This window comes from Balaenoptera borealis (assembly GCF_965194805.1).
Source record: "Balaenoptera borealis genome assembly, chromosome: 2".
In the NCBI taxonomy this organism is placed as follows: domain Eukaryota; kingdom Metazoa; phylum Chordata; class Mammalia; order Artiodactyla; family Balaenopteridae; genus Balaenoptera; species Balaenoptera borealis.
In genome coordinates, this window is record NC_138867.1 from 135,179,994 (window position 1) to 135,206,013 (window position 26,020).

Consider the following 26,020-nt stretch of genomic DNA (forward strand, 5'->3'; position numbering starts at 1 on the left):
AGGATTCATAAGGAACACTATGAATGTGGATGCACTATTTCTATAGCCATATCCTTCTGTGAAGTCTTTGACAGAGAACAGTGTACAAAGTTGCCAGGCCCCCTTGCAAACAACTCAGAGGCTTTCAGGTTTGACCCGTTTTACTCTCTCTTCTCAAAGGACAGAAAAGGAGGTTCAAAAGGTTTATAATTCACCAAGCACTCAGCACCCAGTCTCTCAATCTAAGCTTTCCTAAAAAAACCTAAAGTGGGTAAGAAACTTACTTTTTCATAATTATAAAAAGCTAGTAAATATGCACTATGTATCAGAAGAAATAATGTTGAAAACTGAGCAAGAGCTCTGGTGTCACCAATTTTTAATATTCAGGGTCCAGAGAGCAAGTTCATGACGAGCATTTTGCTTGTGACTGAAGTGAAAGGCAAAACTACATTTTTTGTACCTCAAGCAGATCACCTTATAAACAGAATAAATCAAGTAAATGGATATATAGTTACTAAGAAATACTTACCTGTTAATTCGCAACAGACAGGAGCAGTTACCCGTGGCCTGAGGACAACTGGGGCGCCCTGAGACCCATTCAGGGGACCTGCGAGGTTCTACCTTTTCCAACCACATATTTCTGAGGCCTGACTTTTTTCATGTATTTCCACCAAAACAACATGGCACAGCAGATCGAATGCAGAAGCAGGTAAGAGAATCCAGCTGTATTCTACTAAGCCAGGTAATAAAGAGATTTTCAGAAATGTAAAACAATGCCACTCTTCTCACAGATTTTTATTTTGAAAAAGTTTTTAATAAAATTGTAATTTGGCAGGTGATGGGCTTGTTACTATAAAACCAATTAATATTTTTAAAGTTTTTCACCTTTTATTTGTTAGTATTAACAGATATGACCCACATAAACAAAAGCTCTTTGGGGTCCTCATTAGTTGTTAATGGCATTAAGGGCGTCCTGAGGTCAAACTGTTCCATATACCAACTCTAAGCACTCTTATCTCAAATGGAAGAAATGTGCTTGGAGCATTTAAAGAACACAGATGGACAGTTCAGAAAAATCAAATGGAAATGTAGGGTTCCATAGTCCAGGACTCAGTTATTTAAAGTAATGACATTTATGATTTTTATTTTTTTGGCCGCACCGCGCAGCTTGCAGGGTCTTAGTTCCCTGACCAGGGATTGAACCCCAGGCCACCGCAGTGAAAGCGCCGAGTCCTAACCACTGGACCTCCAAGGAATTCCTGAAACTTGTTTTTAAGGGTAACAAATGAAAATTATGTTTGCTCATCAGGACTTTCAAATCCATTCAAAATCCCTGGGAAACTAAGCATCTGAATTGGCTGCATGCTGATTCCCACCCCCGAACTGGGGTAAGCCAGTGCAGTGTGAAGGGGTGCTAGGAGCTGCTTATTATGTCTGTGAGAGCAGTGCATTAGCAAGGCTGCCATTTTCATAGAAGGAAGACACATAAGAATTAAGGTCATAATGAGTTAAAAAAGTAAACATAAAATCCTCTTTTAGGGACTTCCCTGGTGGTCCAGTGGTTGGGACTCTGTGCTTCCACTGCAGGGGGTGTGGGTTTGATCCCTGTTTGGGGAACTAAGATCCTGCAAGCAGCCAAAAAAAAAAAAAAAAGAAAAAGAAAATAATCCTCTTTTATGTTTTTGTTTTTTAAGTTTTTATATCAGATTGCTTCTCTGGATATTAGAATAACAAGATCTTAGTCAAGAAAATTGCAAGAAGTCAATAGAAAAATTGAGATCTCTACTGCTTCTAAAAGCTGAGAACATTCTGAGGGTTATTTGTGTGGCAAGTCAAGAGCTCACTTTCATAGTTCTCTCCCTCACATCTGCACTAATGTGGTAAGTATAAGTGAGTCAATACATTCACAAAGCAGCTCGTTTACAATTTGCTTGTCGGTTAAAAAAAGAAAGAATTCAATACAGGCAGATAGGAAAATCCTCAATTAGAAATCAGCTTAATAACAGTCTCTCAGGCTTTTATTTTTAAACTTTTTTTTTTTTTTGGCTGCACTGGGTCTTCGTTGCTGCGCGCAGGCTTTCTCTAGTTGCGGTGAGCAGGGGCTACTCTTCATTGTGGTGTGGCGGCTTCTCTTGTTGCAGAGCACGGGCTCTAGGCGTACAGACTTCGGTAGTTGTGGCTCACGGGCTTAGTTGCTGCACAGCACGTGGGATCTTCCTGGACCAGGGCTCGAACCCGTGTCGCCTGCATTGGCAGGTGGATTCTTAACCACTGCGCCACCAGGGAAGTCCCTCTCAGGCTTTCTTAACTACACACTCCTTTTAGGAGTATGAGGTTTTTGGGTTTGCTATGCAGATTAAATGACATGCATGTGAAACGGTTAGCACAGTGACTGGCACATAGGAAGTTCCTCATATGTAAGCACATTTGCATAAATAATAAAAATGAGAGGCAGAGAAACATTTACAGCATATATATGTCAGTGCTGCCGATCTCACTTATTTTAATTATCCAACACTTCCAGATTTTAAGTTATTTTTAGAAAAAATGTATTAGGGCCCAGAAAAGATCAATTGATTTAAGGTGTCACACAGACAGTGAGGTGTTGAAATGGGATTAGATCTGTCTGCTTCCAAGTCCATGCTCTTTCCACAATGCAGTGTTGTCTCCCAGGAGAGCTGAAACACGAAGCCAGTTTATTTCAGAAATCTATTTACCGTTAAGGTGTGTTCTGTGCTTAGGACAGTTAGCTTTATTTTACTGTTTCAAAAATATTTGAGAAGAAAAAAGTATTAACCCTTCCCTCCCAAATATTAACCCTTCCCAAATACAAGTAACTATAGGCCTCAACTTATTAGTGACTAGCTCCTAACCAACAGCATTATGGGTTTCAGGCAATGTATTTTAAACAAAAAAGTAGACATCCCAAGTACTGTACAAGAACACTGTATCTACTTATGGTTCCTGAAGATCATATCAGAGAAGTAAAAATCATTTTAAGAGGGAAAAAAATGAATATGGAATGGCAGGGGAGATTCACGCATTATATGTAAATTGCAAGAACAGTAACTAATTCCCCTTCTCTCCCCAAAATAGTAGGCAAAATGAAAAACAGATACAACAGAGAAGCTATTGAAAAAGGAAAGAAGTACAGGATGGGCAAAAGGGAGCCCAACAGATTATTAAAGAAGAGTATTTTCTTGCCAGCTCCAAACTATTTTGGGGTATTCAGACCTTTGTTTAGGTATCACTTAATAACCCCTTCAGAGACAAGTCATTAAATTGAATGGAATCCCAATGAGGCAATTCTTGTTTTCCTCTTTCATGGGCTCTGAAACAAAAAATACTGGTAAGATAGCAGACTGTATGTTGAGGTACAGTAATAACTAAGGTAGGGGTTCCCTTCTGTCTTCAGAATACAACATTGGAAGAAGGCATAGTAGTAAAGAAAATGCTTTAGAAATAAATCAGTTTTATTAGAAATTTTAAACACGAAAGTTTAGAAACAAAATATTTATTTCCTTTAAGAATCATACATATTTGAAAAGGTGATGCCATACCTCTCAATTTAAAGAAAACATTCATTTAAGATTGCGGGTTTTAAATATCAGTGAAGATATTCTCCAAGCTGCCACCAGAGCCTGGCTTGATTGCTCTGAAGTAACAACACTTGAAAGCTCCTATTCTTTGAAACTAATTTAAACACATTGAATTGTTGAAAGATTAAAAACCACAGTCAGCTAATTACACTCTCTCTCATCTCTTATTCAGCAAATGAATCACTTTTCATTACCACTTAGCTGAAGTACATGAATTTCTGCCTAATTAGAAATGTTGTAGATGGAACATTAGCAAGAATGGAGCAGGTCAGGATATCTTTGCTGCTTCATTTTTAATTCCTAACAGCAGAGTCTGATAGGAAGGAATAGAGAAGTCATTAAATAATTTTAAATTATTTATAAAAATTACTTTGCCCAAATTATAATTATTTTTTCCCCAAACGGTCTCAAATGTCTAACATAATGAAAGAAAAAGCAGTTCAACATTGATTTTAATGAACATTTTAATGTTATGTATAACAGAACTATATTATGAATACAATGGAAACAAAGTTTTATCAATTTAATAAAAAAAATTTCAACACAAAGTGGGGAGGTAATAATTTGATGCCTATATTATAGTATTTATTTTAAAAAATATTCCCAGCTTGAGGGTGAAACAATTTTGCATTCCAAACTCTAGAATCATGATTTTCATGTGACCTTAATGCAGAAATACAGCAGGAAAACAAAAACATTTTAATTAATTTCCTTTATTTGCCATTAAATCAATAAAATCTTTGACTGCTACAGGTCTCCTTTAATAATATATATATTTAACTCCTCTCTATTGGAACCATATTGCTAATGCCATATTATATACACTCAAAACCAAAACAATACTGTATAAAATCTAAAAGCCAACATTGTTGAGTTCTAACATTTATATTTAAGGTCTTAATGGATTTTTACCCTTTTCAATTTTTTGAAAAGACACCAAAAAAAAATAAATATTTTTCTTTTTGACTGTTCCTGACTATTACATGGTGCCTACAGGGATAAACACAGAAGGAAGCCTTGCCAAGTTATCACTGCAAAGTGTAAATAATGACTGCTAAGAACAAATAAAAATACTGGAGGTTTTTTTTCTCTTTTCTTTTAAAGGAAACCATAGAGCAGTCCTGAAAAAAATATTTTTCCGAGTTCTGCACAGGATAATTATAGCAGAAGAAATGGGAAGATCCCATAGCGATCACCAATTGCTTAAAGAGGTTTTGTTACAATAAAAATTTGGATAGTATAATAGCAGTATTGCTGGAACATTAGCAAAAGTATATACATTCCAGTTACCTTTGATTTAGCCATAATCACATATGTATGCCGTTTTTGGACAAAAATATATATTTTTATAAAAAACTGATCATCCAACTTTAATGATTTCATATATGGACTCAAGAGTGGTAGTAAAAGGAACAGACCCAATTGTGACAAGGCGATTCAGGGACAGAAAAATCAAGTTCTTCAGGAAAAGAAAAGTATAAAATTAGAGATTCAAACAAACACATTTATTCAGCCCTATTCTAGTATTCCCACATATTATGATATTAAAATGGGCTCCTCAATTTATAAAGGCTTTCAGTGGTCTCACTACCCCATTTGTGGTCTTGTCTCACTGGGAAAAATGATTCTGACTGCCTCATCTGAAGTGCCCTTGCTTGGCCATCTGAAATACTAGATATTTCGCTTTTATAAAACAACCTTTTTGGTTCTTAATGTAGGTTTATTTTAATTAATTGATGAAAGAAAGGGGAGTTGACTAGCATTTTCCATCCCAACATCACCTATCTGCACCACTAAAAATCCTTCATTCAATCTGCTCCTTTACAATCTCTTATTTGCTAAAGTTGGCGAAATTTGCAAAGGCATCTTGCTTGGGTTGCACAGTTCCAGAAGTCATGGCTAAGTTGGGCATGCCCATTCCCATTGTGCCTGTCAGGCCCATCCCAGCAGTTGACATCCCTATGTTCATGTTCATGCCCATCATGCTCTGGTTCATCATTGGACTATTTCCAAGAGGGGTCATTCCCATGGTGCCTGTCATCACACTGGGCATGCTCATAGGCATGGGTCCCCCCATCAGAGGGTTAGTTTGGGGCCGGACAGGAAGCATGTTCGATGGAGAACTGAGGTTTACAGCTCCGAAACTTTGGGTCATCACATTCATAGGCTGTTGCATATCTAACAGAAGAAAAGAGACAAAAGAACTTTATCACACTGAATTCTTAGATTCACAGAGCAGAAAAATAATACAATTTTCCTGACCATCAATACTTGTAAGCTCCAATAAAATTACTTTATAGTGATTTTTTATAAGAGAAGTCAATTAACTTGTATTGTTTACTCTTGAGAAATGTTCAGTGGCTGTTAGCTCTGATTTCCCCAAGATGTAGCAACAGTAAGAGTGGGCTGGCGGAAAACATCAGGCACTTTAAAACCATTCCTATAAAATCTATTACTGAATCCGACCTAACAAGTTGTCAAGAGCTACTGTGTATCAAAAACCTTAAAAAGTTTATATCCTTTGACTCACTCTATTTTTAGAACATTATATTAAGGGAAAAAAAATCACAAGTAAAAAGATTTATACAAAACCATGGAGTTATTTATAATAGGAAAAAGCTGGAAACAACTGAAATAACCAACAATAGAGGAACTGCACACTAATATGATGGATAACTATAAAGATCCAAAAATCATGCTTTCTTTCTTTAAGAATATTCAACAGAAAAAACAATAATGTTGAATATGAACTGCAAGAAACAAAATATAGACAGAATGATCTCAAGTATTAAAAATGTGGTTAGAAAAGATGGACTATGAAGAAATATGAATTAATGGTGATTATCCCTGGATTATGGAGTTCAGATGATTTTTGTTTCTTGACATATCTGCCTATATTAAAAATTTTTTCTCAACAAATACTTTTATTTTAGTGATCAGGCTCCCAAAACTCACCACCATACAATAAATGTTACCATGTCAAGAGCAGAATACAAAGCAATTCAATGTGCCAGGAGGGATACCAGGTATTATGTGAAAAAAATCTTAAGTGAATACACAGTTGCTTTCAGTACAGTTTTATTTCATGGCTTGAAGTAGTCCCGGCATAAGGGCCAAAGGATTACAAGTACACAAAGAAATGGGATGTCTTGCAGTAACTTACTCTGTTGCTGAATCATTGTATTGAGCGATGGCTGCTGGGGTTTGGAAGGCTGCATACCAGGTAGTAAGTTGTCTAGGCTGATGTTTACACTGGGGTCAGACCAAGTAGAGGGCAGGGTTTTGCTGACTGACTTCTGGACCATATCTGTATTCTGATTATAGAGAGGATTAGGCTTCTGCAGCACTGTGCTAACATTTTGCAAAGGCTGGAAAATAGAAAAATGCTCTAAAAATTAAGCATCTGCTCTATAAAGATTACCAGATGGCAATTTAATCATAGTAACTCCAAATATATACTAGACTTTGTAATAAACTCTTGAAACCAATAAGAACCACAAATGTTCTACATTAAGGTCTTCAATATCCTGAATCACCAGCTTCCCATAATATTTCTCTGAAGTCCAAATCATGTTTGGGGTGGGGAAAAACTAACATATTTACACTAACAGTTATCCTCCCATCACCCCAAGTCTAGAAGCCACAATCCTGGGGCAACTATTAACTTCGGATTAGTACAACTTTAAGGAAATATACAAGTGGAAATTTATTCTTACAAAATGGAATTCGGGGTATGATTTCTCATGTTAAAAAAACAAAACCATCAAAAGAGCAAATTATATTCCACATAACCTGACCGACATATCCCTGCTCCATGTGTATTTCTATTGCCTAAAGCAAGCAACACTAGTGGCATCTGATACAGTACGGACCAATACAGAAGAAAGGAGAAATTCAGGAAAAAGCAGCAGAGGAGCCTGGTAGTTACTACCAGAATAACTGTAACAAGGACAGAAAAAGGGTAATAAATACGAATAGGAGGAATAATTAAAAATGGACCAATGCAAAGACTCACAACACAGTTGCAATTAAGATTGCAAATTAGTAGATTGGCTTTATGCTTAGACCATATGAAAGAAACAGAGTAAACTGGCTTGAGCTTGTTCAGTTCAATTTAATGGGACTGGTATGGCTTTCATGTCCTTTTTCTTAATGTTAGGTCTAATATCTGTTATACAGATCAGTCACCTTTCTGCTTCTTTCTTCTCTTCCTTCATCCTAACACCCAAAATAGGAGAATCTACATATTAAAATGAATAATTAGCATCATAAACAAATATTCCAAATAGCCTGAGTCAAAAATAGCAAGTTCCTGGTACAACTCAGACACATATATTCTGCACTTGTTTGAATTCTAAGCTAGTATTAGGTAATTTAGATTTAATTTTAAAAAGTGAATTTAAAAGCTCCTGTTTAGTTATTTTCCTTTATGAAAATAAGAGTTGAAAGAAGAGTCTATATAAACATCATATAATGTAGAACAGGTCCAGAATAGGGAAGAACATTCATTATTTTAGAGAATAATTTTCTATATTAGCAATATATCTCTATTCCTCCTTCTTCTCTTTTTTTTAATATCTTTAATTTTTTATTTTTAGGCCGTGCTGCACGGCACACGGGATCTTAGTTCCCCAACCAGGGACCGAACCCACACGCCCTGCAGTGGAAACACAGAGTCTTAACCACTGGGCCACCAGGGAACTCCTCTATTCCTTCTTCTTAAAAACAATTTTTTAAACTATTAAATTCCAATTTGTTTATTAGTTCAATAAATTTTCAACAAATGCCTCCTCTGTGCAAGGCATCACACTTGGCTTTGCATGGATAGCAAGAGGAGTGAGAAGGCCTTGCCCTGGAGAACCCAAATGCCTATTCCAGGGGAAAGGACACAAGGTAAACGCAATATACAAAAGTAATCTATGTATCACTTGCTTATTTTTCTGTTTTATGCTAATCTGCCATTAGATTAGTTAGAGCATCTCAAAGATTATGAATCACAATTTCCAAGGGAGGCAGACAACTTACCTGTGATCTTGACATGGGCAAACCCAGTCCTACAGTATTAGTGCTCATCACAGAGAAATTCATACTCTGGGAAGATGTCATTGTTGCCTGCGATGAGCCCATAAGATCAAATAGGTCTGAAGAATTTGAGGCAGCTGGAGGTGGGCCTAAAGCTGGTTGTGAGCTACTGACAAGCTCTACAGCTGGCTGTGAGGCACTGCTGAAGAGCTCACCACTGGCAGCAACAGGGCCTGATGGGGCTTGGTTGAAGGCACTCCAGTCACCAAAGTCTCCATTCCCACTTGCTGCTGTTACTGAGAAAGAAAGAAGGGTAAGAAAGTTTCTGAAATGCACAGAACACATATGACAATCTACCAACTGAAACAAATTACAGCTGATCTGTGTCCATCCAGATTAACATCTGCAGGTACCATCTCCATCTGGACATTATTCCTTCTCATGAATATTCCACGAGTGTTAACAAGGTGGCAAAGAAAAAAATAAAACTTCCACATATAAAGTAAAATCCATCTCTTGGCATTGGCAGGTCTGAGGTGACACAAAGAAATTACAGAAACTAAAACTTTCCTTCAACCTAAGTTTGCATATCAAATATGTTTCTAGCTAAACAAATATGAACTAGCCTGAGATCCCCAAAAAACAAGAAAAAAACTCTAAACTGGTTAAACTCTTTGCTGGGAGATCCAGACTCCTCATGCAAGGAGTAACTCAGTAAAATCAGACAGTTCAACTCATTTTGTTCATTCATTATTTGGAAAAGTTCAAAGAGAAATCAAACTATGATTTATACCATCTCATGTAAATAAAACCCCAAATTCATTAAAAAGAAAAACCCAAAAACTCAATAAAATTAAGACTAGGATTAGTAAATTTCTGTAAGAAGTTCTCACCCATTTGGCCATGCTTCCACTGACAACACAAAGGCTACAGAGAGCCATGATATATAACCTTAGTACATTGTTTACTTCAAATGGGGCTGTTCAATCTATTTAAGTAAAAAGTGGGGTATAGTCTTAAGAGGGGAACTCATGCTAATATTTAAAAAAAGAAACAAAACTATCACTATGCTTCAAAGTATAATTATAACAAGTTTAAGATTTAATGCATAAAAAAGATTTAATGCAGTTAATAATATAAAAATTAATAGGTTAATTAATAGACTGAAATATTTAAGAGAACGGATTTTGTATTTTACTGGCTGTGTGACCTTGCTTAACCTTCTCTGTGCCTTTTTATTTTTATTTTATTTAAAGGAGAGCTTTTATTTATTTATGTGGCCACGCCGTGAGGCATGCGGGTTCTTAGTTCCCCAACCAGGGACCGAACCCATCCCCTGCAGTGGAAGCACGGAGTCTTACCCACTGGACCGCCAGAGAAGTCCCCTGTGCCATACTTTTTAAAAAATCTAAGTTGCGAAGATTGAATAACTTAATATATAGTAAGTGCCATTTAGGTTTATTGTTACTTTGGATTAATTGTGAAAAGACAGAGGAGAGGCAAAGCATCACACTTTCTTTCCTTTAGGTATGCCATATAATAGTATAAGTCAAGCTTCTATAAATTCTGCATACATAATACTAGCTATTGGGAACACAATAAATATAAAGGCAAGTGATACTTGAAAAAAAAATTTTTTAACTAGGCTATACTAAGTAAACAAACCTTGCTTTAAGAAAAGGACAAACAGATAAATACGAATTAATGGAAGTTGAAAAAAGCAACGGTGAAGAAAGAGCTACATATAAACTGTCATCTGAAAGCCAACAGTATGTAGTTCCAAGTTAATTAACACCATTTCTTTGCACTACATGTTCACTTACAACTTGGAAATACATTTTGTCTAGCCTAAAAGGTAACCAACCACTGTGATACTGTGTCTCATTATGCTAAATATCAAGAGAACAATAACATTAAGTCTTTAAAATTATATCTTCTATTACCATTTTGTAATGTAAGCACCCTTAAAAGAGAAAATAATTCACTTAGAAACCCCAAGTTCTACCAACAATTTAATATAAGAACTGGGCTGAAATTCACTACTTCCGGGTTTTGCTAAAACATGTCTTTGATCTTCTTTACAAAAAAGATTGAATTAAGAGTTTTACAATTAGTTCTATGTATTAAACAATTTAAACTAATTTAAGGAAGACTGCTGGATAAAGGTAAACTTTATGCTGATTTTCTATCTGCTTGATCTAGAAAACAGAATAAGAATGGAAACTGGGGCAAAATGTGTTGCCCCATCTGAAAACTTTATCTGAGATGATTAATCATGGGAGGAAGAGATTTCTAGTGAGGCATATATTGTTCAGCAATCATTAATCATTGTTGCAACAGTTTCAGCCCCTTGCGTAATGGTGATCAGGTTCTGTTAATCACATAAGATGAAGAGATGTATCACTTAGCAACATTAACATATTTGAATTATTTGCATAGTAGGCAACTTCATATACATAAAAACTTTGAGAATTACACAGGCAGTCTGTAAAATTAGGGCAATGTTTATTTTCCACTTTGATTTGCCTAAAGCAAGGTATTAACCCTTACAAGGCATAACCACACTTCTAAAGTGAAGCAGTTCATTATTCCACAATCCTGGTTTCTGGGAAGTACTTGGAATTTACACAAGCGGTCCAAATAACCCAAATCACATTAAAACTTATGTGTCACTAACCTAAACTAGACAGTACTAAATATAAATTTTAATCCAATTAATGGGGATAGATAACTCTACTTGAAATGAATAATAAAACTAATTCAGTTAAATATTTCCTCCTTGCCTCACCTGTTTATGATTTTTATAGCTAAATTTTTTATATTATCTCTCAAACTTCAGACTGACCAGATTTTATGGAAAAACACATTAGAACCAACCCCTTTACAACCTAAAAGACACTTAATAATGAACTCAGACCCTATTCTACACGTCTCTACAGACATTACTCTATCCTTATAAAGAACCAAGACAAGTAGCATTATTCCCAATTTTAGAAAGGTGGAGGCTGAGGCTTTCATAAAGTTAAATAGCTACCAAAGTATATGGCACAGGTAGTAAGATAAAAATATTAATAATAAGGGGGAAAAATACAAGCCCTTCACCTCAATCCATTATGTTTAAGCCTATATTCTGCTTGGATGTTAGCTTTTTTTTTGCCATTTTAAAAAAATTGAGGGTGTAACTGACACATAACATTATATTAGTTTCAGGTGGACAACATAATGATTTGATCTTTACAAATATTGTGAAATGATCACAACAAATCTAGAGTATTTTAAAGTTTCTAATTTAACATGGAATGAGGAAGTTTTTTTTTGCCTGAGGTTCAACCGCTCACATTTAAGGATATGCCAAAATGAAGTTCAGTTATTTTTCATAGAAATTCTCTTTAAGATATCTAAATTATAAAGAAATGAATTTTGGTAAGATGGTCTGCCCAACTCCAATGTCCCCGAATTTCATTCAAGAAAATCATATAAGCTAAACATAAACCATAATATTCTTGCTGCTAAAATGAGATTTATACTTATTCACACTCCCTACCCACCTACTCCCCGCACCCCCCCCCCAAAAAAATAAAACAAGAGTCACTTATGAGTGAGGGCAATTTTATTTAGGTGTACCTGAGTAGTCTGCAACCAGATTAATTCGTCTGGCACATTTAGGATACTGGCCCAATAAAGTACCTTTGTGAATAAATTCTTTGGGAATTGGGAATTATAAACACTGCTACAAGTAGAAAGTGGCCAAAAGAAGCAGATGGGGGTGGGGTGGTGAAGAGTTGTTTTGTTTTGGTAACATTTCCACTGCCCATAGATTTCTGGCCAATCAAATCATATCGTACCTTGGGAAGGGAAATTGCTTGATGCAGCGGCTGAGCCAAAGTCAGCAAAGCCTCCAAATAAATCAGCTGATCCTCCTAGAAATTAAGTATGAGGAAAAAAACTGTCAGAACCACAGCACAACTGATAGCGCTTTTAGGAAGCCATTTTAGCACTGCACTCAAAAAATACCCAATACTAGAGCCCCAAGACCCATCATAACAGCTAGTTAGTTGATCCAGCTTTTCACGTCACCATGTTCCCTTTAAGCTACCACAGGACAGACTCTCTTACAGTATCCCTCAGTTCTATAACTAGTAATATAATAGATACTACAACTGTGGTTACAGTCACCCCTTACTTACATTTCACGAACATAACGTAGGCATGCAGTTTATCTGGCCAATTATGCTCTTTATAAGAATCTTCAATGGATGCTAAAACCTGGGTAAAATGTTGCTGGGTAATCAAATCATCACCCCACAGATTACTTACAAATAAAAAGGGATTAAGCTACTTTTACAGTGCAGAAATCAGATGGATACCACCTTAAACAAGTGCTCAAACTTAATGTCACTAATAATCGGACAAAATAGCACTCATGGGTCTTCTAATATAAAGGGACTAAAAAAGAGATCATCACTCAAATTCTTCCCAAAAATATTTAACCTGACTCCAATCATGAAGAATGAATCAGACAAATACAAACTGAGGGACATTCTGCAAAACAGCTCTCAAGACTCTTCAGAAAATATCATCATAAAAGACAAAGACTGGGACCACTCCAGATTAAAGAAGCCTAAAGAAACATGACAAGTAAATGAAATGGGTGATTCCCTGACTGGACTCTGGATATTTAAGTAAGTGCTATACTGAAATGATGTAATTGAGACACTAGGGAAATGTGAATATGGTCTATTATACAACAATACTGTTTTAATGTTAAATTCCCCAAGTATGATAATTATATTATGATTGTGAAGGAGAATGTCCTTGTTGTAAGGAGATATATGCTGAAGTATTTTAGGGGCAAAATGTCATGATGTTTGCAATTCTCTCTCAAATGGTGCACAATAAATAAACAAAACCAAAAAAGAACTAGAGAGAGACAAAGAAAATGTGACAAATTTTCTGCAGTTTGACTTTTTTTTAAATAGAAGGGAAAAAAAAAACCCCAAAAACCCTTGAAGTTGATCTGCATAGAAATCAGTTTTAATAGCTATAGGAAGAAAAATGAATGCAATGATTTAGGTGGACTATTTTTTCCTATTGTTTACTTGCAAATATTTGCAAAATACTTGCATTTTTAATCCTTGAAAAAAAACCCAGTAGCTTTTTGCTACTTCCAGACTGGTGTTTTTAAAGGGGTGAGATTCAAATCATAAGGCTGCAGATCAATCTGCACGCATAACATCACATTCTCATACAAATTTTCATCTGTAAACACTAAATAGGTAAGAATATTTACTTTTATCTATAATTTGAACAGTAACATTATGTTAAATTTTATATTCCACTTCTCCTCAATTCAGTTATCAATGAAACAGCAATAGTCGAAGGATCTAAAACCTTAAATAGTTGTCCTTATTTTTGTCCTTAAAGATTTCACCTCTTAAGAGTCACAACCTTAGAAATTTAGAGCGGCAGTTCAATTATAGTGCTTTTAGTGTTATGTGAACATTATATAGGTTACATCACAGCTGCTTAGCCTGCAGTGCTTAGAAACTAGCCAGGTGGGACTGGAACATCTGGGCTGCACTCAAATACCACCAGGGACAGCTTCCAACATCTGGTGCCATTTCTGAATTGTCTTATCGCTGCAAGACATTCTGTCCCATCTGCTACGCTCAACTGGGTTAATTAAACTAGAACCATCTCCCCTTCTTAATAAATAGCCAGCAGTAATAAAAGGAACAAATCAGTTTCTGACACAGGTGAACTTTGTATTTCTTTTTAACACACATTTACTGTAGTCAACTATCAGCAGGCCTAACAAATTCCTTATTCCTTCACCTCATTACAGATGCACATATTCACATATATACTCACTCACCGTGAACTAACTTCCACCAAGGCCAAGGTTCTCTACTCCTAGCAACAACTACAGCTCATATGTCTGCTTTTGCTTTATCCAAAGGAAAATATCACAGTGATTTTTCTCTTCTTTAAAGGTACATATGTCATAATAAATGTGATGATAGGTACAAAAGATCAATGAGCTATATTTTTAAACTATATAAACAAGCACACATATATTAATAAAATCTAGCAGGGAAATCAATGGTGTGAACAGTTGCTGCTTAATATTCATAAGTGTGTCTTCTGTAATACTCGTTCATGTTAAAAATATTGATCAAAGAATACTGTTAGGTAACAGAATGATAGTTAATCTTTTATTATAACATTAAGGGATTTGAAAATAGGAGATTATTTTCATTTTCTTCATCCAAGCAGTGAATAAACATCAATATGTAATTTATTATGCCAAATAAGTTCGGAATTTTCAAATCTTATCCAGTCTGGGCTACAAAGAAAATTCATGCTGTGGAGTATAGCACTGAATACTGTGAATCACATCTTCAAACTGGGTGACATATTTTATTTTTGTCATATCCTGAATTTAATATTTCAAATAATTATCTATTTAGTTATTCTATTGCTCTACCTTCTAACACCTAAGCTAAAATTATACTATGTTCATAACTTGTCTATAGCAAATATTATTATTCTCTCCATCCACACTACAGGGAGTTTAATTTCAAACATGACTAATTTAAGAACACTGGAGGTAAAAGAGTGGAAACACACACATAAGTATTTTACAAATAGAAGCCACCTTTCCTTGAAAAGGATTTAACTTTTCTCCATCTTCTGAAGTGCCACAGATCATACTTCTATTGTGTTTTACATAATGTGATCCTCAACTTTGGAAACTATCTCAGAAATTAAAAATCTCTTATTTCATTTAGGAAAAGCTTCTCCCTCCTAGGAGGGACTATCCATATCTATATGCATGATGTTATGCATACCAATGCCTTAAATTTAACAGACATTTTCTATACTTAAGCATTTTTCCCAGATAACTTCTATCTAAGGGAATTTAAATAAGAGTCTACCAAAAATTGCTGCATGTGGAAGACTGCTGAATTTCACAATAAGAGCTATCCTTCAAGAGTCCCACATGAGAGGTGTCATTATAAATGAACCATTTCCATCTGCCTTTTCAGGGAAGCAAGGAGGTTATTTACAATCACCAGCTGGGAACATGTATTTTCCAAAGCAACACTGTGAACAGGAAAAATATAGCTGAACTAGACAGTGCTTTAACTATAAATGGAAATTTTCTTTAACGAAGAATTTAATCTAGATTACACTATGAAAACTTTTGCATGAGGAATTCTAATAAATACAAAATTAAAAGAAATGACAAAATGCAAAAAATTGTAAATATATGATGAAGAACTAATATAAATAAGTTTTTAAAAAAATCGATAAGGATAAACAACCCCAATTAAAAAAAAAGAGGACAAAGGACATGAATAGACAAGTTACAACTAGCAATATAAAAGCATGAAAAGTTTCAAAGTCAGTCATCAAACACATGCAAAATAGAATGAAATATTATTTTCTCCTTACCAAAATGGAAGATTTTGAAAGATGCTACTTCACTACTTTATAACAGAGAGAAGTTTGGAAACAAATCAAAACCCAATGTCCAAAAAATAAGAGGCTGACTGGTCAAGTAACTTACAGCATATTTACACAATGTTAAGATTATAAAGCAATTAAAAGGTCTGTAAAATACCAACTATAATAAGGAAATGGTCATGAGATTTTAGATGAAAAAGAGTTTACAAAAAAGTGTAATAACAATAAAATCTTTATCTAGAAGCCTGAAAAAGATTTTCAACATAATAAATGCTTAATTTACAATGCTTGGTGTCAGTTTATTTATCTTTTGTAAAAATAAAATACAGTGTGTGAGTTGTGGAAAAAATAAATAAATAAATGCTTAAATATATTGACTGATTATATAGAAAATGTTTAAAGAAAGACTATTCACCAAAATTATTAATAGTTAACTTTATGCACCTAAGTTATAGTGAATTACTTTTTTTCCATAAAATTTCTAAAATGAGCATGCACTACTTTTAATGAGTGAAAACAGAATATGGTAAAACATTTTGTTCTTAGTAAACTTAGATTAAACTAGAGACAACGCCCATGAAAATTCTAATATATAAGTTGGGTTGTAATAACCAGTAACTTGGCTATAACAAGGTGGTTCACATCCATGTAAATATCCTCAACTAACTTTAGTGATAACGGAGTACAGGGCAACAGGTTCAAATGTAAATGTAATGAACATTTTGGATTTGATACACGTTAATCTTAAAAGATATTTTTTAACAACCAAAAAATCAAAAGATATTGCAAGCCTTGTAAAGTCTTTATATTTTCTCTTCAACCTCATTCATTGTACTAGAAACAACTTATGTAGTAGTATGTTAATCAAGACCTAAATTCCTTAATTACAAAAGGGACAAAGGAGACAACGAAAACTTTGAAGACGAGATATACTAAAAATGAAATGGAATGGTTCTTGGCATTATATTTGTAACTGGCTTATTTTCTAAATACATTATTATTCATTTAAAAAATGTTTACTTAGAAACATACTATATATAAATGTCACCAAAGTATCATTTGAGTACAGATTTTAAAAGAACATCACCAGAGTGGGACATTTATCATCACAGTCTCAAGAAAATCTTGATGAATGGGTTTCACATGTGTATTTTTAAACTTGGTTGATATTCCACTATGATTTTACCACATATACTTCTGAAGATGCTAACAAAAAGGATGAAATAACACATAAAAAAAGAAAATCTGAGCATTTTCTCCAAGGAGACATTTATCTGGTGAATGGTACAGAAGCTGTATCTGCTTAGGTTTACAGTTCATGTCCATATTACTTGCATGACAGCAGCATTATAAATATAGGCACATATGGTAAATGACACCCAAATGGCATACCAAATAGCAATGCTAATATGGTAGATTCTTAGACTTTCTTACATGTAGGTGCTAAAGATTTAACATCCAATTTTTTTCTCCACTGCTGAATTCAATTTAAAATATATTATTACTAAAATATTTAAATAGAAATTCATGGTAATGAAATTCATCTTACTGATTGGAGGGGGTTCTACACAAACTGGTTAAACAAACTGTTTCAAATAGGAGAGAACTTTAAAAAATAATTATGGGGACTTCCCTGCTGGTGCAGTGGTTAAGAATTCTCCTGCTGATGCAGGGGACCACAGGTTCGAGCCCTGGTCCAGGAGGATCCCACATGCCGCAGAGCAACTAAGCCCATGCGCCACAACTACTGAGCCTGCACTCTAGAGCCCACGAGCCACAACTACTGAGCCCGCACGTCTAGAGCCCGTGTGCTCCGCAACAAGAGAAGCCATCGCAACGAGAAGCCCGCACAGCTCAACAAAGAGCAGCCCCCGCTCACGGCAACAAGAGAAAGCCCACGCGCAGCAACGAAGACCCAACGCAGCCACCAAAAAAAAAAAAAAAAAAAAAATTATTTAAAAAAAAGAGTGACCGTAATAATAAACAGTGAACAATTTAAAAAAAAATTATGTCAACCCACTTTCAGTTGGTTTTTAGAAAATATCAAGATAAGAAAATTAAGGCAAGAAATATTCCAGATTTCATTCAGACTTTGTCTCAATTACTGTATTAATATTAATTGCTACTTATATTTAATTAGCCAATCTACTGCTTGCACTGGAGAAGAAAAACCACTCAAAGGTTTCTTGCCAAGCAAAGGAAGCATGCTGGTATTTAATAATTCTCTCTGTTCAAAGCAATCTTGCTAACACCAAGGAAAAAAGTTAGATTCACTCATCTGACCTTCCTAGTTAATTCTTCTCTGATTGCTCCATTAAAAATTTTCACAGATGCATGAAAGGGGCTCTTTAATATTTCATACCAGGAAATCCAAAATAGTTGATATTCTGTGACACTAAGTCTGTATTATATGACTACATGCTAACTACCAGTTAATACTACTATTAAAATCTTCAACATACAAAAAGACAGCACATAAATTGTTAAACAACTAATGTAGTTGTTTGCAAACTTGGGCATGACAGTTCAATAGAGTTTAAGGAATAATTTTACGAACAGTTACATTTACAGAAAAAAGGGAGTGGGAATCGAAGAATCTCAGAAATTGGATTGAACCAGACACCCTAGTAAGTTCAAACCTAGTCTAAGAATTAATTTTATGATAGTAGTCAAGGAGAGGGAGAAAATAATAGACTTTAAATTAATCATATGTACTAAACTATCAGTGAGAAGTAATTTTCATCATAAACACTAATGTAAATTTTAAAACAATTCAGTTTTGAAAAATTATTACACAACTAGAAACAACAGATTTACTTTGACATTATTTTTATGCCAATCTCGTCAGTTACATTTTAATGTGAAATGAACTTTAAACATAAGTTTTATTTCTTAAGCTGTTTTGACTTGCAGTACAGTTTATTACGACTCCATAATCATCAAATGCAACCTAAAATAATCAATTTTCTTGAAAACAATTTATAGGGAATTACTCAAAAAAAAATCTAGCACGTATTGGACATCAAACTGAAGAAATCGTTAATCTTCTCTGTGAGAAAATCTTGGTAAATGGACTATTCTTTTGCTGCAGCCCTCTTTAAAATATGTCACACTTTCACAGAATGCCCCTTTCCTCCAAAGCACTCTGTATGTTTGTAACTAGGTAACTATTTGTGACTCTTTGATTAATGATTACTTCCTCCACTTGACCTTCCCATGAGGGCAAGAACTGTTTTACTAAGCATTATACCGCAAGCACCCAGGCCAGTGTCTGGTTCGATAAATGTTTAGTGAATAAATGAATGAAAAGTTTAAATGAACTCTAGGTGTGGGTAGTTTGACAGGCAGAATTAAGATTTATGGAAAGACAGTGAAATGGGCAGAGCAGTACATTTCGCTTACAGAAAAAGCAAAGCGACCCCAAATACTCAGTGCTAAAGAAATTGAGAGAGATCACTGAATTATCAGTCAAATATTTAAGTGCTCACCTTCCTTATTTTAGGCAATTAAACACTTCCTCCCAAATAATGCTCAAAGTGAATTAATTTCACATTAAAAATAAATCTAATGCAAAAAAATTTTTTTTTTTAATTTTCATTCCATCTTTTATTTGCCATTAAAAAAAATTACTCTGAAACCAAGAATACTATTGATAAAAAGAAAAAGCCAATGTGGAAGCTTACCTGTTGATTGGCTGGTGCCATCAAACAGATCAACAAGGTCACCAGATGACTTGCTGCTAGGCACTGAAGTCTGAAAACACACACAGAACTAATAAGCTTAGAAAACATATTTCCATTTTTTTTAAAAATCTGCTCTACTCATCTGTAATTCCTAACTGAGACACAAATACCTGTAATTATCTTAATAAAGGTAGATTTCCTTTTCTGAAAAAAGAGAAGTGACCTTGAATCCTTATGGAGAGATAGTATTTTTAAAGTATTCTATTCCTAGCATTGTAAAAGTCCCTAACATCCACACTCCTCTTTTCCCTAACTCACTTCTTTTCGGAGATCAGACAAGATTAGGCATGTCCACTGTTCCTGGGTTACTTTCTCATTTCTTACTGCATTTCACTCTGAAAAAACATACCTTCCAGATCTCACTCAAATCTTAACACAGAATCACTTGAGAAGCATTAAAGAAATATATATGCCCAGCTCCATCACAACATACTGAATCATAATTGCCCAGGTTGGGATCTTGGTCTGTACAGTCTTACAAAGCTCCTTTAGTAATTCCAATGCATAAGAAGGTCTGAGATCTACTGGATTGGAGGCCAACATCCTATCTAGCTCTAAAATTTTATGATTCTGTGAACTTTAGCAACACTGTTTGTATACCATACAGGTCAGTATAATTCCATGTTGGTCTGATATACCTTGACATCTGTTTTATATTTAGTTCCCAAACTGTGGGGCTGGAGTTGTTATATGATTTTTCTCTTATACATAGTTCTAAGCACCCTAATGCATAGGTCCTGTATGTTCAATACATACATGTTAAATTAGAACAGAAGTGCTAGGCAATAGGAAAACACTGTAAATTCCTAGGCATGTTAATTTGAGCTTTGAAGATTAAAACACTATATACTGTGGTTCAAAAAGGCCTTGAGGTTGAAAGAGATCTGAAGCAGCTGAGTAACTTGCCGAGAACTTCACAGAGTTCTATGCATTTTTTTGGTAATAAAAACAAAGTCAAAAAGCTTACACTATAAATTTAAAATATTTATGGCAGTGACATACATTCAGGCTGTACTACAAATTGATATTTAAAATCCTTTTAAGATATAAAAGTCTCAGTTTACTGTTAAAAAGAATTATACAGGTTGGATGACTTTCCCCATGCAACCATAAATGAACTCTCCATATAACAGCCATCATGTATTATTTGGGTTTTAATTATGACTATCTACCAGATCTTAAGACAGTCATCAGTAAGCTAACTGTATCCACAGCAGGAGAAAACTAAGACCACAAGGAAATAGCACATCCACTTCCCCTTTTTAACTACAACTAGTTGAGTTATAATTTTGAGGTTTTTGTCAAAACTAAAAAGAGCACAATATGGGTGAAATTATACACCAGAAGATATGTGGGAAAACTTGACACAGTTCTTGACACTAAGTAGGACTAGCTTTATTTTTAGAGTCACCTGCAATTTGCAAGATACATTAGAAAAATATTTTCCCTAGCTTTCAGCTACATTTGATGCAAAGATACAAGCTGGGTGAATACTAGTGGGGGGAGAGTAACAGAACAACTATTGAGGCTTTTGGGGCAAACCTCCTCCCTCTTAGGCAGATTTCTGTCCAAAAGACTAGCTTGCAGCCAGGTATCTAGCAGGTGGATTTCATTTCTGTGGTGAATAAAAACTGAAGACAGTACAAGAATTAGTGCTGCTACTGATCAATACTGACCACAGGGCAAATAAACCTCCTTTTCACAGGAACGATCTCTGTATTAAACAAGACCAGTTCCGCTATATAACTACTTGTCATATATACAAGTGGTCATTTGTTACAACTTCCAAACACTACCATGTTTTCCTTAGTGAATCTCACACTTGGTACCAGTGGTGGTGTCTAGAAGGAAACAGATGCACTACATTCTGATTCACAACCTTTCCCAAATGAACCAAGAGTGTTATTACTATTTTCATAGAAAGTGCATAGATAATCATTCAGCAATTGGACAGGTTTCTTCCTCCAAAGAGATTTCTTATTATTAATGACTGAGTAATACATGCCAGATGATCTAATAATTAATATGATTACCTAGAAATGCCTGAGTCTACTAATGCAGTAATTCTAAAAGTAATTTATAAGAATAAAACTGTGGGGGCTTCCCTGGTGGCACAGCGGTTGAGAGTCTGCCTGCCAATGCAGGGGACACGGGTTCGAGCCCTGGTCTGGGAGGATCCCACATGCCGCGGAGCAACTGGGCCCATGGGCCACAATTGCTGAGCCTGCGCGTCTGGAGCCTGTGCTCCTCAACAAGAGAGGCCGCAATGGTGAGAGGCCCGCGCACCGCGATGAAGAGTGGCCCCCGCTTGCCGCAACTAGAGGAAGCCCTCGCACAGACACGAAGACCCAACACAGCCAAAAATAAATAAAATTAATTAATTAATTAATAATAAAAAAAAAAGAATAAAACTGTGTATAATGTGTAAACTCGTGCCATTCCCACCTTAAGTGAAGACTGAGGTGTATGAGCTGAAGCATTCTGATCTGGACTTGCTTTGTCCCCCGTGTAATGTGCTGCTGCTCCAAGATCAATGGTTTTGGAAGGATTTGCTGTGCGCTTGTGTCTTGTGGTGGTGGTCTCTGTGGCCTGTGTGATATGGATATGTTTTGTCGTCACAGTCTCCTCTTCATCTTTGAATTCACCTTTGGGAGATCTGCCTCTTCTTGCTTTCTTTTCCTCATCACTGTCACTAAAAGATATTAAAAATGAAGGAAAATAATAAGACTAGGGATTACTTTAAAATGGACCCCTCAGTGATTTGAGCTAAAGAATTTCAAATGCAGTAACTCCAAATTCCATACTTTGACTATTTGACAGGGATCAAGAGAATGTTATCTAAGCTACCTGAATAATCATATGTATGCACTGGGGAGCAGAAGTGGGAACCCATCAAATTCCCCAGGTAAGTCTAAAATACTGCTACAAAAAAGTATTTACATAAATGTGTACAAATAAAAAAGCCTGAAATAATTCAAGTGCTTATTTATTATAGATTTAAAGCTTAATTAAAAAATAAAATAGCAGGGTTATTATCATATCAGAATCAACTGATTAGAGCCTAGGAGCTCAAATAGCTGCATTTGATAACCATTTTCTTGAAATGGACTGTGTGCAACAACTACAGTTCCATTTATATAACAAGATTCTGTCACTGACTCATATACTAATGCAAATATATAATAAAATACTATAATTTCAATGGATATCTTTTAAATATTATCCTATCTGCATTCAAATGATTAAACTCTCATCTGTGAATGCAGAAAAATGAGGTAACACACTTTACAAGAACTGTGCTCTATTTTACTATATAGAATCACGAGATCAAACTTTTACAAAACTAAGAAAATTGCTTTACAGAAAATTTAAATATATTTAAAATATTTTAAAAGAATTCCTTTTCAGGCACATTCAAAGATTTTTTCTTCTTCTTAACATGCAAAAGGAAAAAAATACAGAATGAGTAAAAGAACTGTGTTTTTCATATGCCCCAAATTAAAAATGTCAGTACTAGTGTGCTCTCCAGTAACGACGCATTGGGTTTTTTTTTCTGGTGCAAGTAGGACAGAGAGAGAAATTGCCTGAAATACGTTCCATTACTTACTATTTCTTAATTTCAGAGTAGGTGGTTTAAATTATAAATATTCTGAAGTAAAATACTTAAAATTCTCCTTAAAACTATGACTATTATTACTGATGCAATTTAACTCGGACTAATCTAAAGCAATTTCTACTTAAATATAAATCAATTTGGAACCTGTACAAATCAAGAATCAAGAAGAATGGCTTCCCACACTGAGCAAAGGGGTTAAATGTATTTTTATCTATAAACATTTTAGGGAATCTACAAGTTCTGATCAAGTGTTCAAAACCCCTTTGTCACTTACTAATTTCTCAGCAACAAATGACCTAAAAATTCCCACCATCAGTCCTATATCTAAGACTGAAATTTCTTACCTTTCTGATGTCCAATTTGATTATAGTGCAAGATAGTTTCTTTACAAGGTGAGAATGTAAACTTGACTAGCACACAATGAAATGAAAGCTTCATATATGATCAGTGTTCAAGAATTCCTGAATCTAATAATGAGCTAATAAGTCTAAAATTCTGATAACATGCCAGATAGGTCCCATGCAACTTTGTCTAAAAATCTATTCTTCTCTCACAAATACTCCAAGATGTAAGTCCCTGGTTTGCTCTTTAGTTACTAAAACAAATAATATACACTACATTTTCACTCTTTTAAACCTGAATATATAAAAGATTTAGGAACGCTAGCAGACCCTGTCTTAGAGGCAAATGTAGAAAAGAAAAAATCAAGGGAGAAACAGAAAAAAAAAAAAAAAGAATAGGAAGGCAAAGCAAGGAAAGAAAAATTGAGGGTGGAGGGCAAAGAAGAGAGAGTAACAAAACAAGAAGGTACATAGTTAGATTTCTAACCAGCCTACCTACCTGATTCCCATACTTCTTCAGGAAATAGCAACAGAATATGTGGCCACTATGTTTTAAGTCAAACCAAAAGTGTGAACACAAAGGCCACAAGAACATTAAAGAGGGAAAAACAGCACAGAGTATTTGAGGTAGGCATCGTTTTCCAAAGTTTAGTTATTTATTATTGCCATATGCATACACTTTCAGTATAAAAGAGCTAGAAATATAGTTGTAAAATATATTCAAAGTATTAAAAATAAATTCTGGTTCTTCAAAGATCATATTCCAGAAACAGACAGGAATTCCACAGATTTAATAAATATGGAAACATACTGAGAAGACACTAAAATATTTTAGAATCTGAATAGTTTCAAAACTATTATTTTTATTTCTTTTTAATGACCCCTAAATCTGAACTGTTAAGATTTTTTTATAAGAGAAAAAGAGATGATACTTAGTTACAAGAACTCACTTGAAGTTTTGGTTGCATCTCTGTGTTACTTTAGGCAAGTTCCACACAGCCTGATTGGGCTTCAGTTCTTACTCCCAAAAAATAATGGTAAAATCCTTGCTCTAGACTATCTAATAGAGATACAGTGAGGCACAAATGACAAATATCTTATAAAACTTGCTTTGCAAATTAAGTGCTACATATACTGCCCTTATAACTGGCAGAAAAACTAGTTAATAGTTATATTGGTAGGTAAGAAAAAGTGAATGCTAAAAGGTTCCTAGTACTGTTCTATGTAAAACTAAATACAAATACCCCAACATTAGAAAATGTAATCTATGAAAATATAGGTCACACTCAAAAACATTTTAGTCCAAATATCCATCTGGATTTTTTTTTTCTGGTATAAACTGGCACAGAATCTTAATGAAATGTCACAGGAAGAATTTTCAAACCCCTAACTTTTGTTTAAATCTAATAAAATAATAAACTTCATTATCCCTCAGCAATACCTTAGATCCCTGGATCATCAGATGCCCAATTGCAAAATAAGCTGTCAAAGTTCTTACTGGGAAAAAAAATTCCAATAAATGGCCTGAATAAAAACATACAGGAAATGTGATCAATTTTAGAAATAAATGGACACAGACAAGGAAAGTATGTCAATACTAAATGCAAATAATGTCTGACATAGCATCTTATAAACAGCTGCACTGTATATATGATGTGTGTGTGTGTAAATACACACACACACACTATATATATGTATAAATCAGCAGCAAATATACTAAAACTGGAACAATACAGCGAAAATTCGCATGACCTGGGAATTCCCTGGCGGTCCAGTGGTTAGGACTTGGCATTTTCACTGCCATGGTCTCGGTTCAATCCCACGTCAGGAACTAGATTAGCCTGCCCCCACGCAAATTCATGAATTGTTCCATATTTTTGCACAAGGCATTTTTAGGGGAGTGAAACTACTCTGTATGGTTCTGTAACGGTGGATACTATCCATTTGTCAACTGTACAACACAGTAAACCCTAATGCAAACTGAAGAGTTTAGTTAATAATATTGGTTATCAATTGTTAATAAATGTACCACACTAATGCAAGATGTTAATAACAGGAGAAACTGTGTGTGTGTGCATGTATTTTTGCACTCAGAGAGGTGGGGTTATGCAGCAACTCCCTGTACTTTATGCACAATTTTTCTGTGAAGCTAAAATTGCTCTAAAAAATAAAATCTATTAAAGAAACAAACAAATAAAGCTGAATTTCAGATAATGCCAACACCCAAAACAAATAAACAAAAAAACCCAA

At 34.8% G+C, this 26,020-nt stretch overlaps 2 protein-coding genes across 13 annotated transcripts in view; one reads left to right on the forward strand and one right to left on the reverse strand.

The window, feature by feature from the left end:
• The window catches only part of LSM11 (LSM11, U7 small nuclear RNA associated), a 54,488-nt gene extending 52,842 nt beyond the window's left edge, over positions 1-1,646 (forward strand). Inside the window, exon 5 of the mRNA XM_082379142.1 lies at positions 526-1,646. Within this exon, the coding sequence (XP_082235268.1) occupies positions 526-550 (25 nt within the window). The 3' untranslated portion in view covers positions 551-1,646. The remainder of the gene's footprint in view (positions 1-525) is intronic.
• Positions 1,647-4,024: 2,378 nt separating this feature from the next.
• Positions 4,025-26,020, reverse strand: part of CLINT1 (clathrin interactor 1) — a 66,980-nt gene continuing 44,984 nt past the window's right edge. For 5 of the 12 annotated variants that reach the window (XM_082379070.1, XM_082379079.1, XM_082379080.1 and 2 more), the window contains 7 exons: positions 22,259-22,505; positions 19,754-19,823; positions 12,446-12,520; positions 8,604-8,896; positions 7,767-7,796; positions 6,742-6,946; positions 4,025-5,756 (listed from right to left, as the gene is read on the reverse strand). In XM_082379070.1, coding sequence (XP_082235196.1) covers positions 5,410-5,756; positions 6,742-6,946; positions 7,767-7,796; positions 8,604-8,896; positions 12,446-12,520; positions 19,754-19,823; positions 22,259-22,505 — 1,267 coding nt within the window. In that variant the 3' untranslated portion in view covers positions 4,025-5,409. The remainder of the gene's footprint in view (positions 5,757-6,741; positions 6,947-7,766; positions 7,797-8,603; positions 8,897-12,445; positions 12,521-19,753; positions 19,824-22,258; positions 22,506-26,020) is intronic. The other 7 variants (XM_082379074.1, XM_082379075.1, XM_082379071.1 and 4 more) reach the window with 7 other exon arrangements.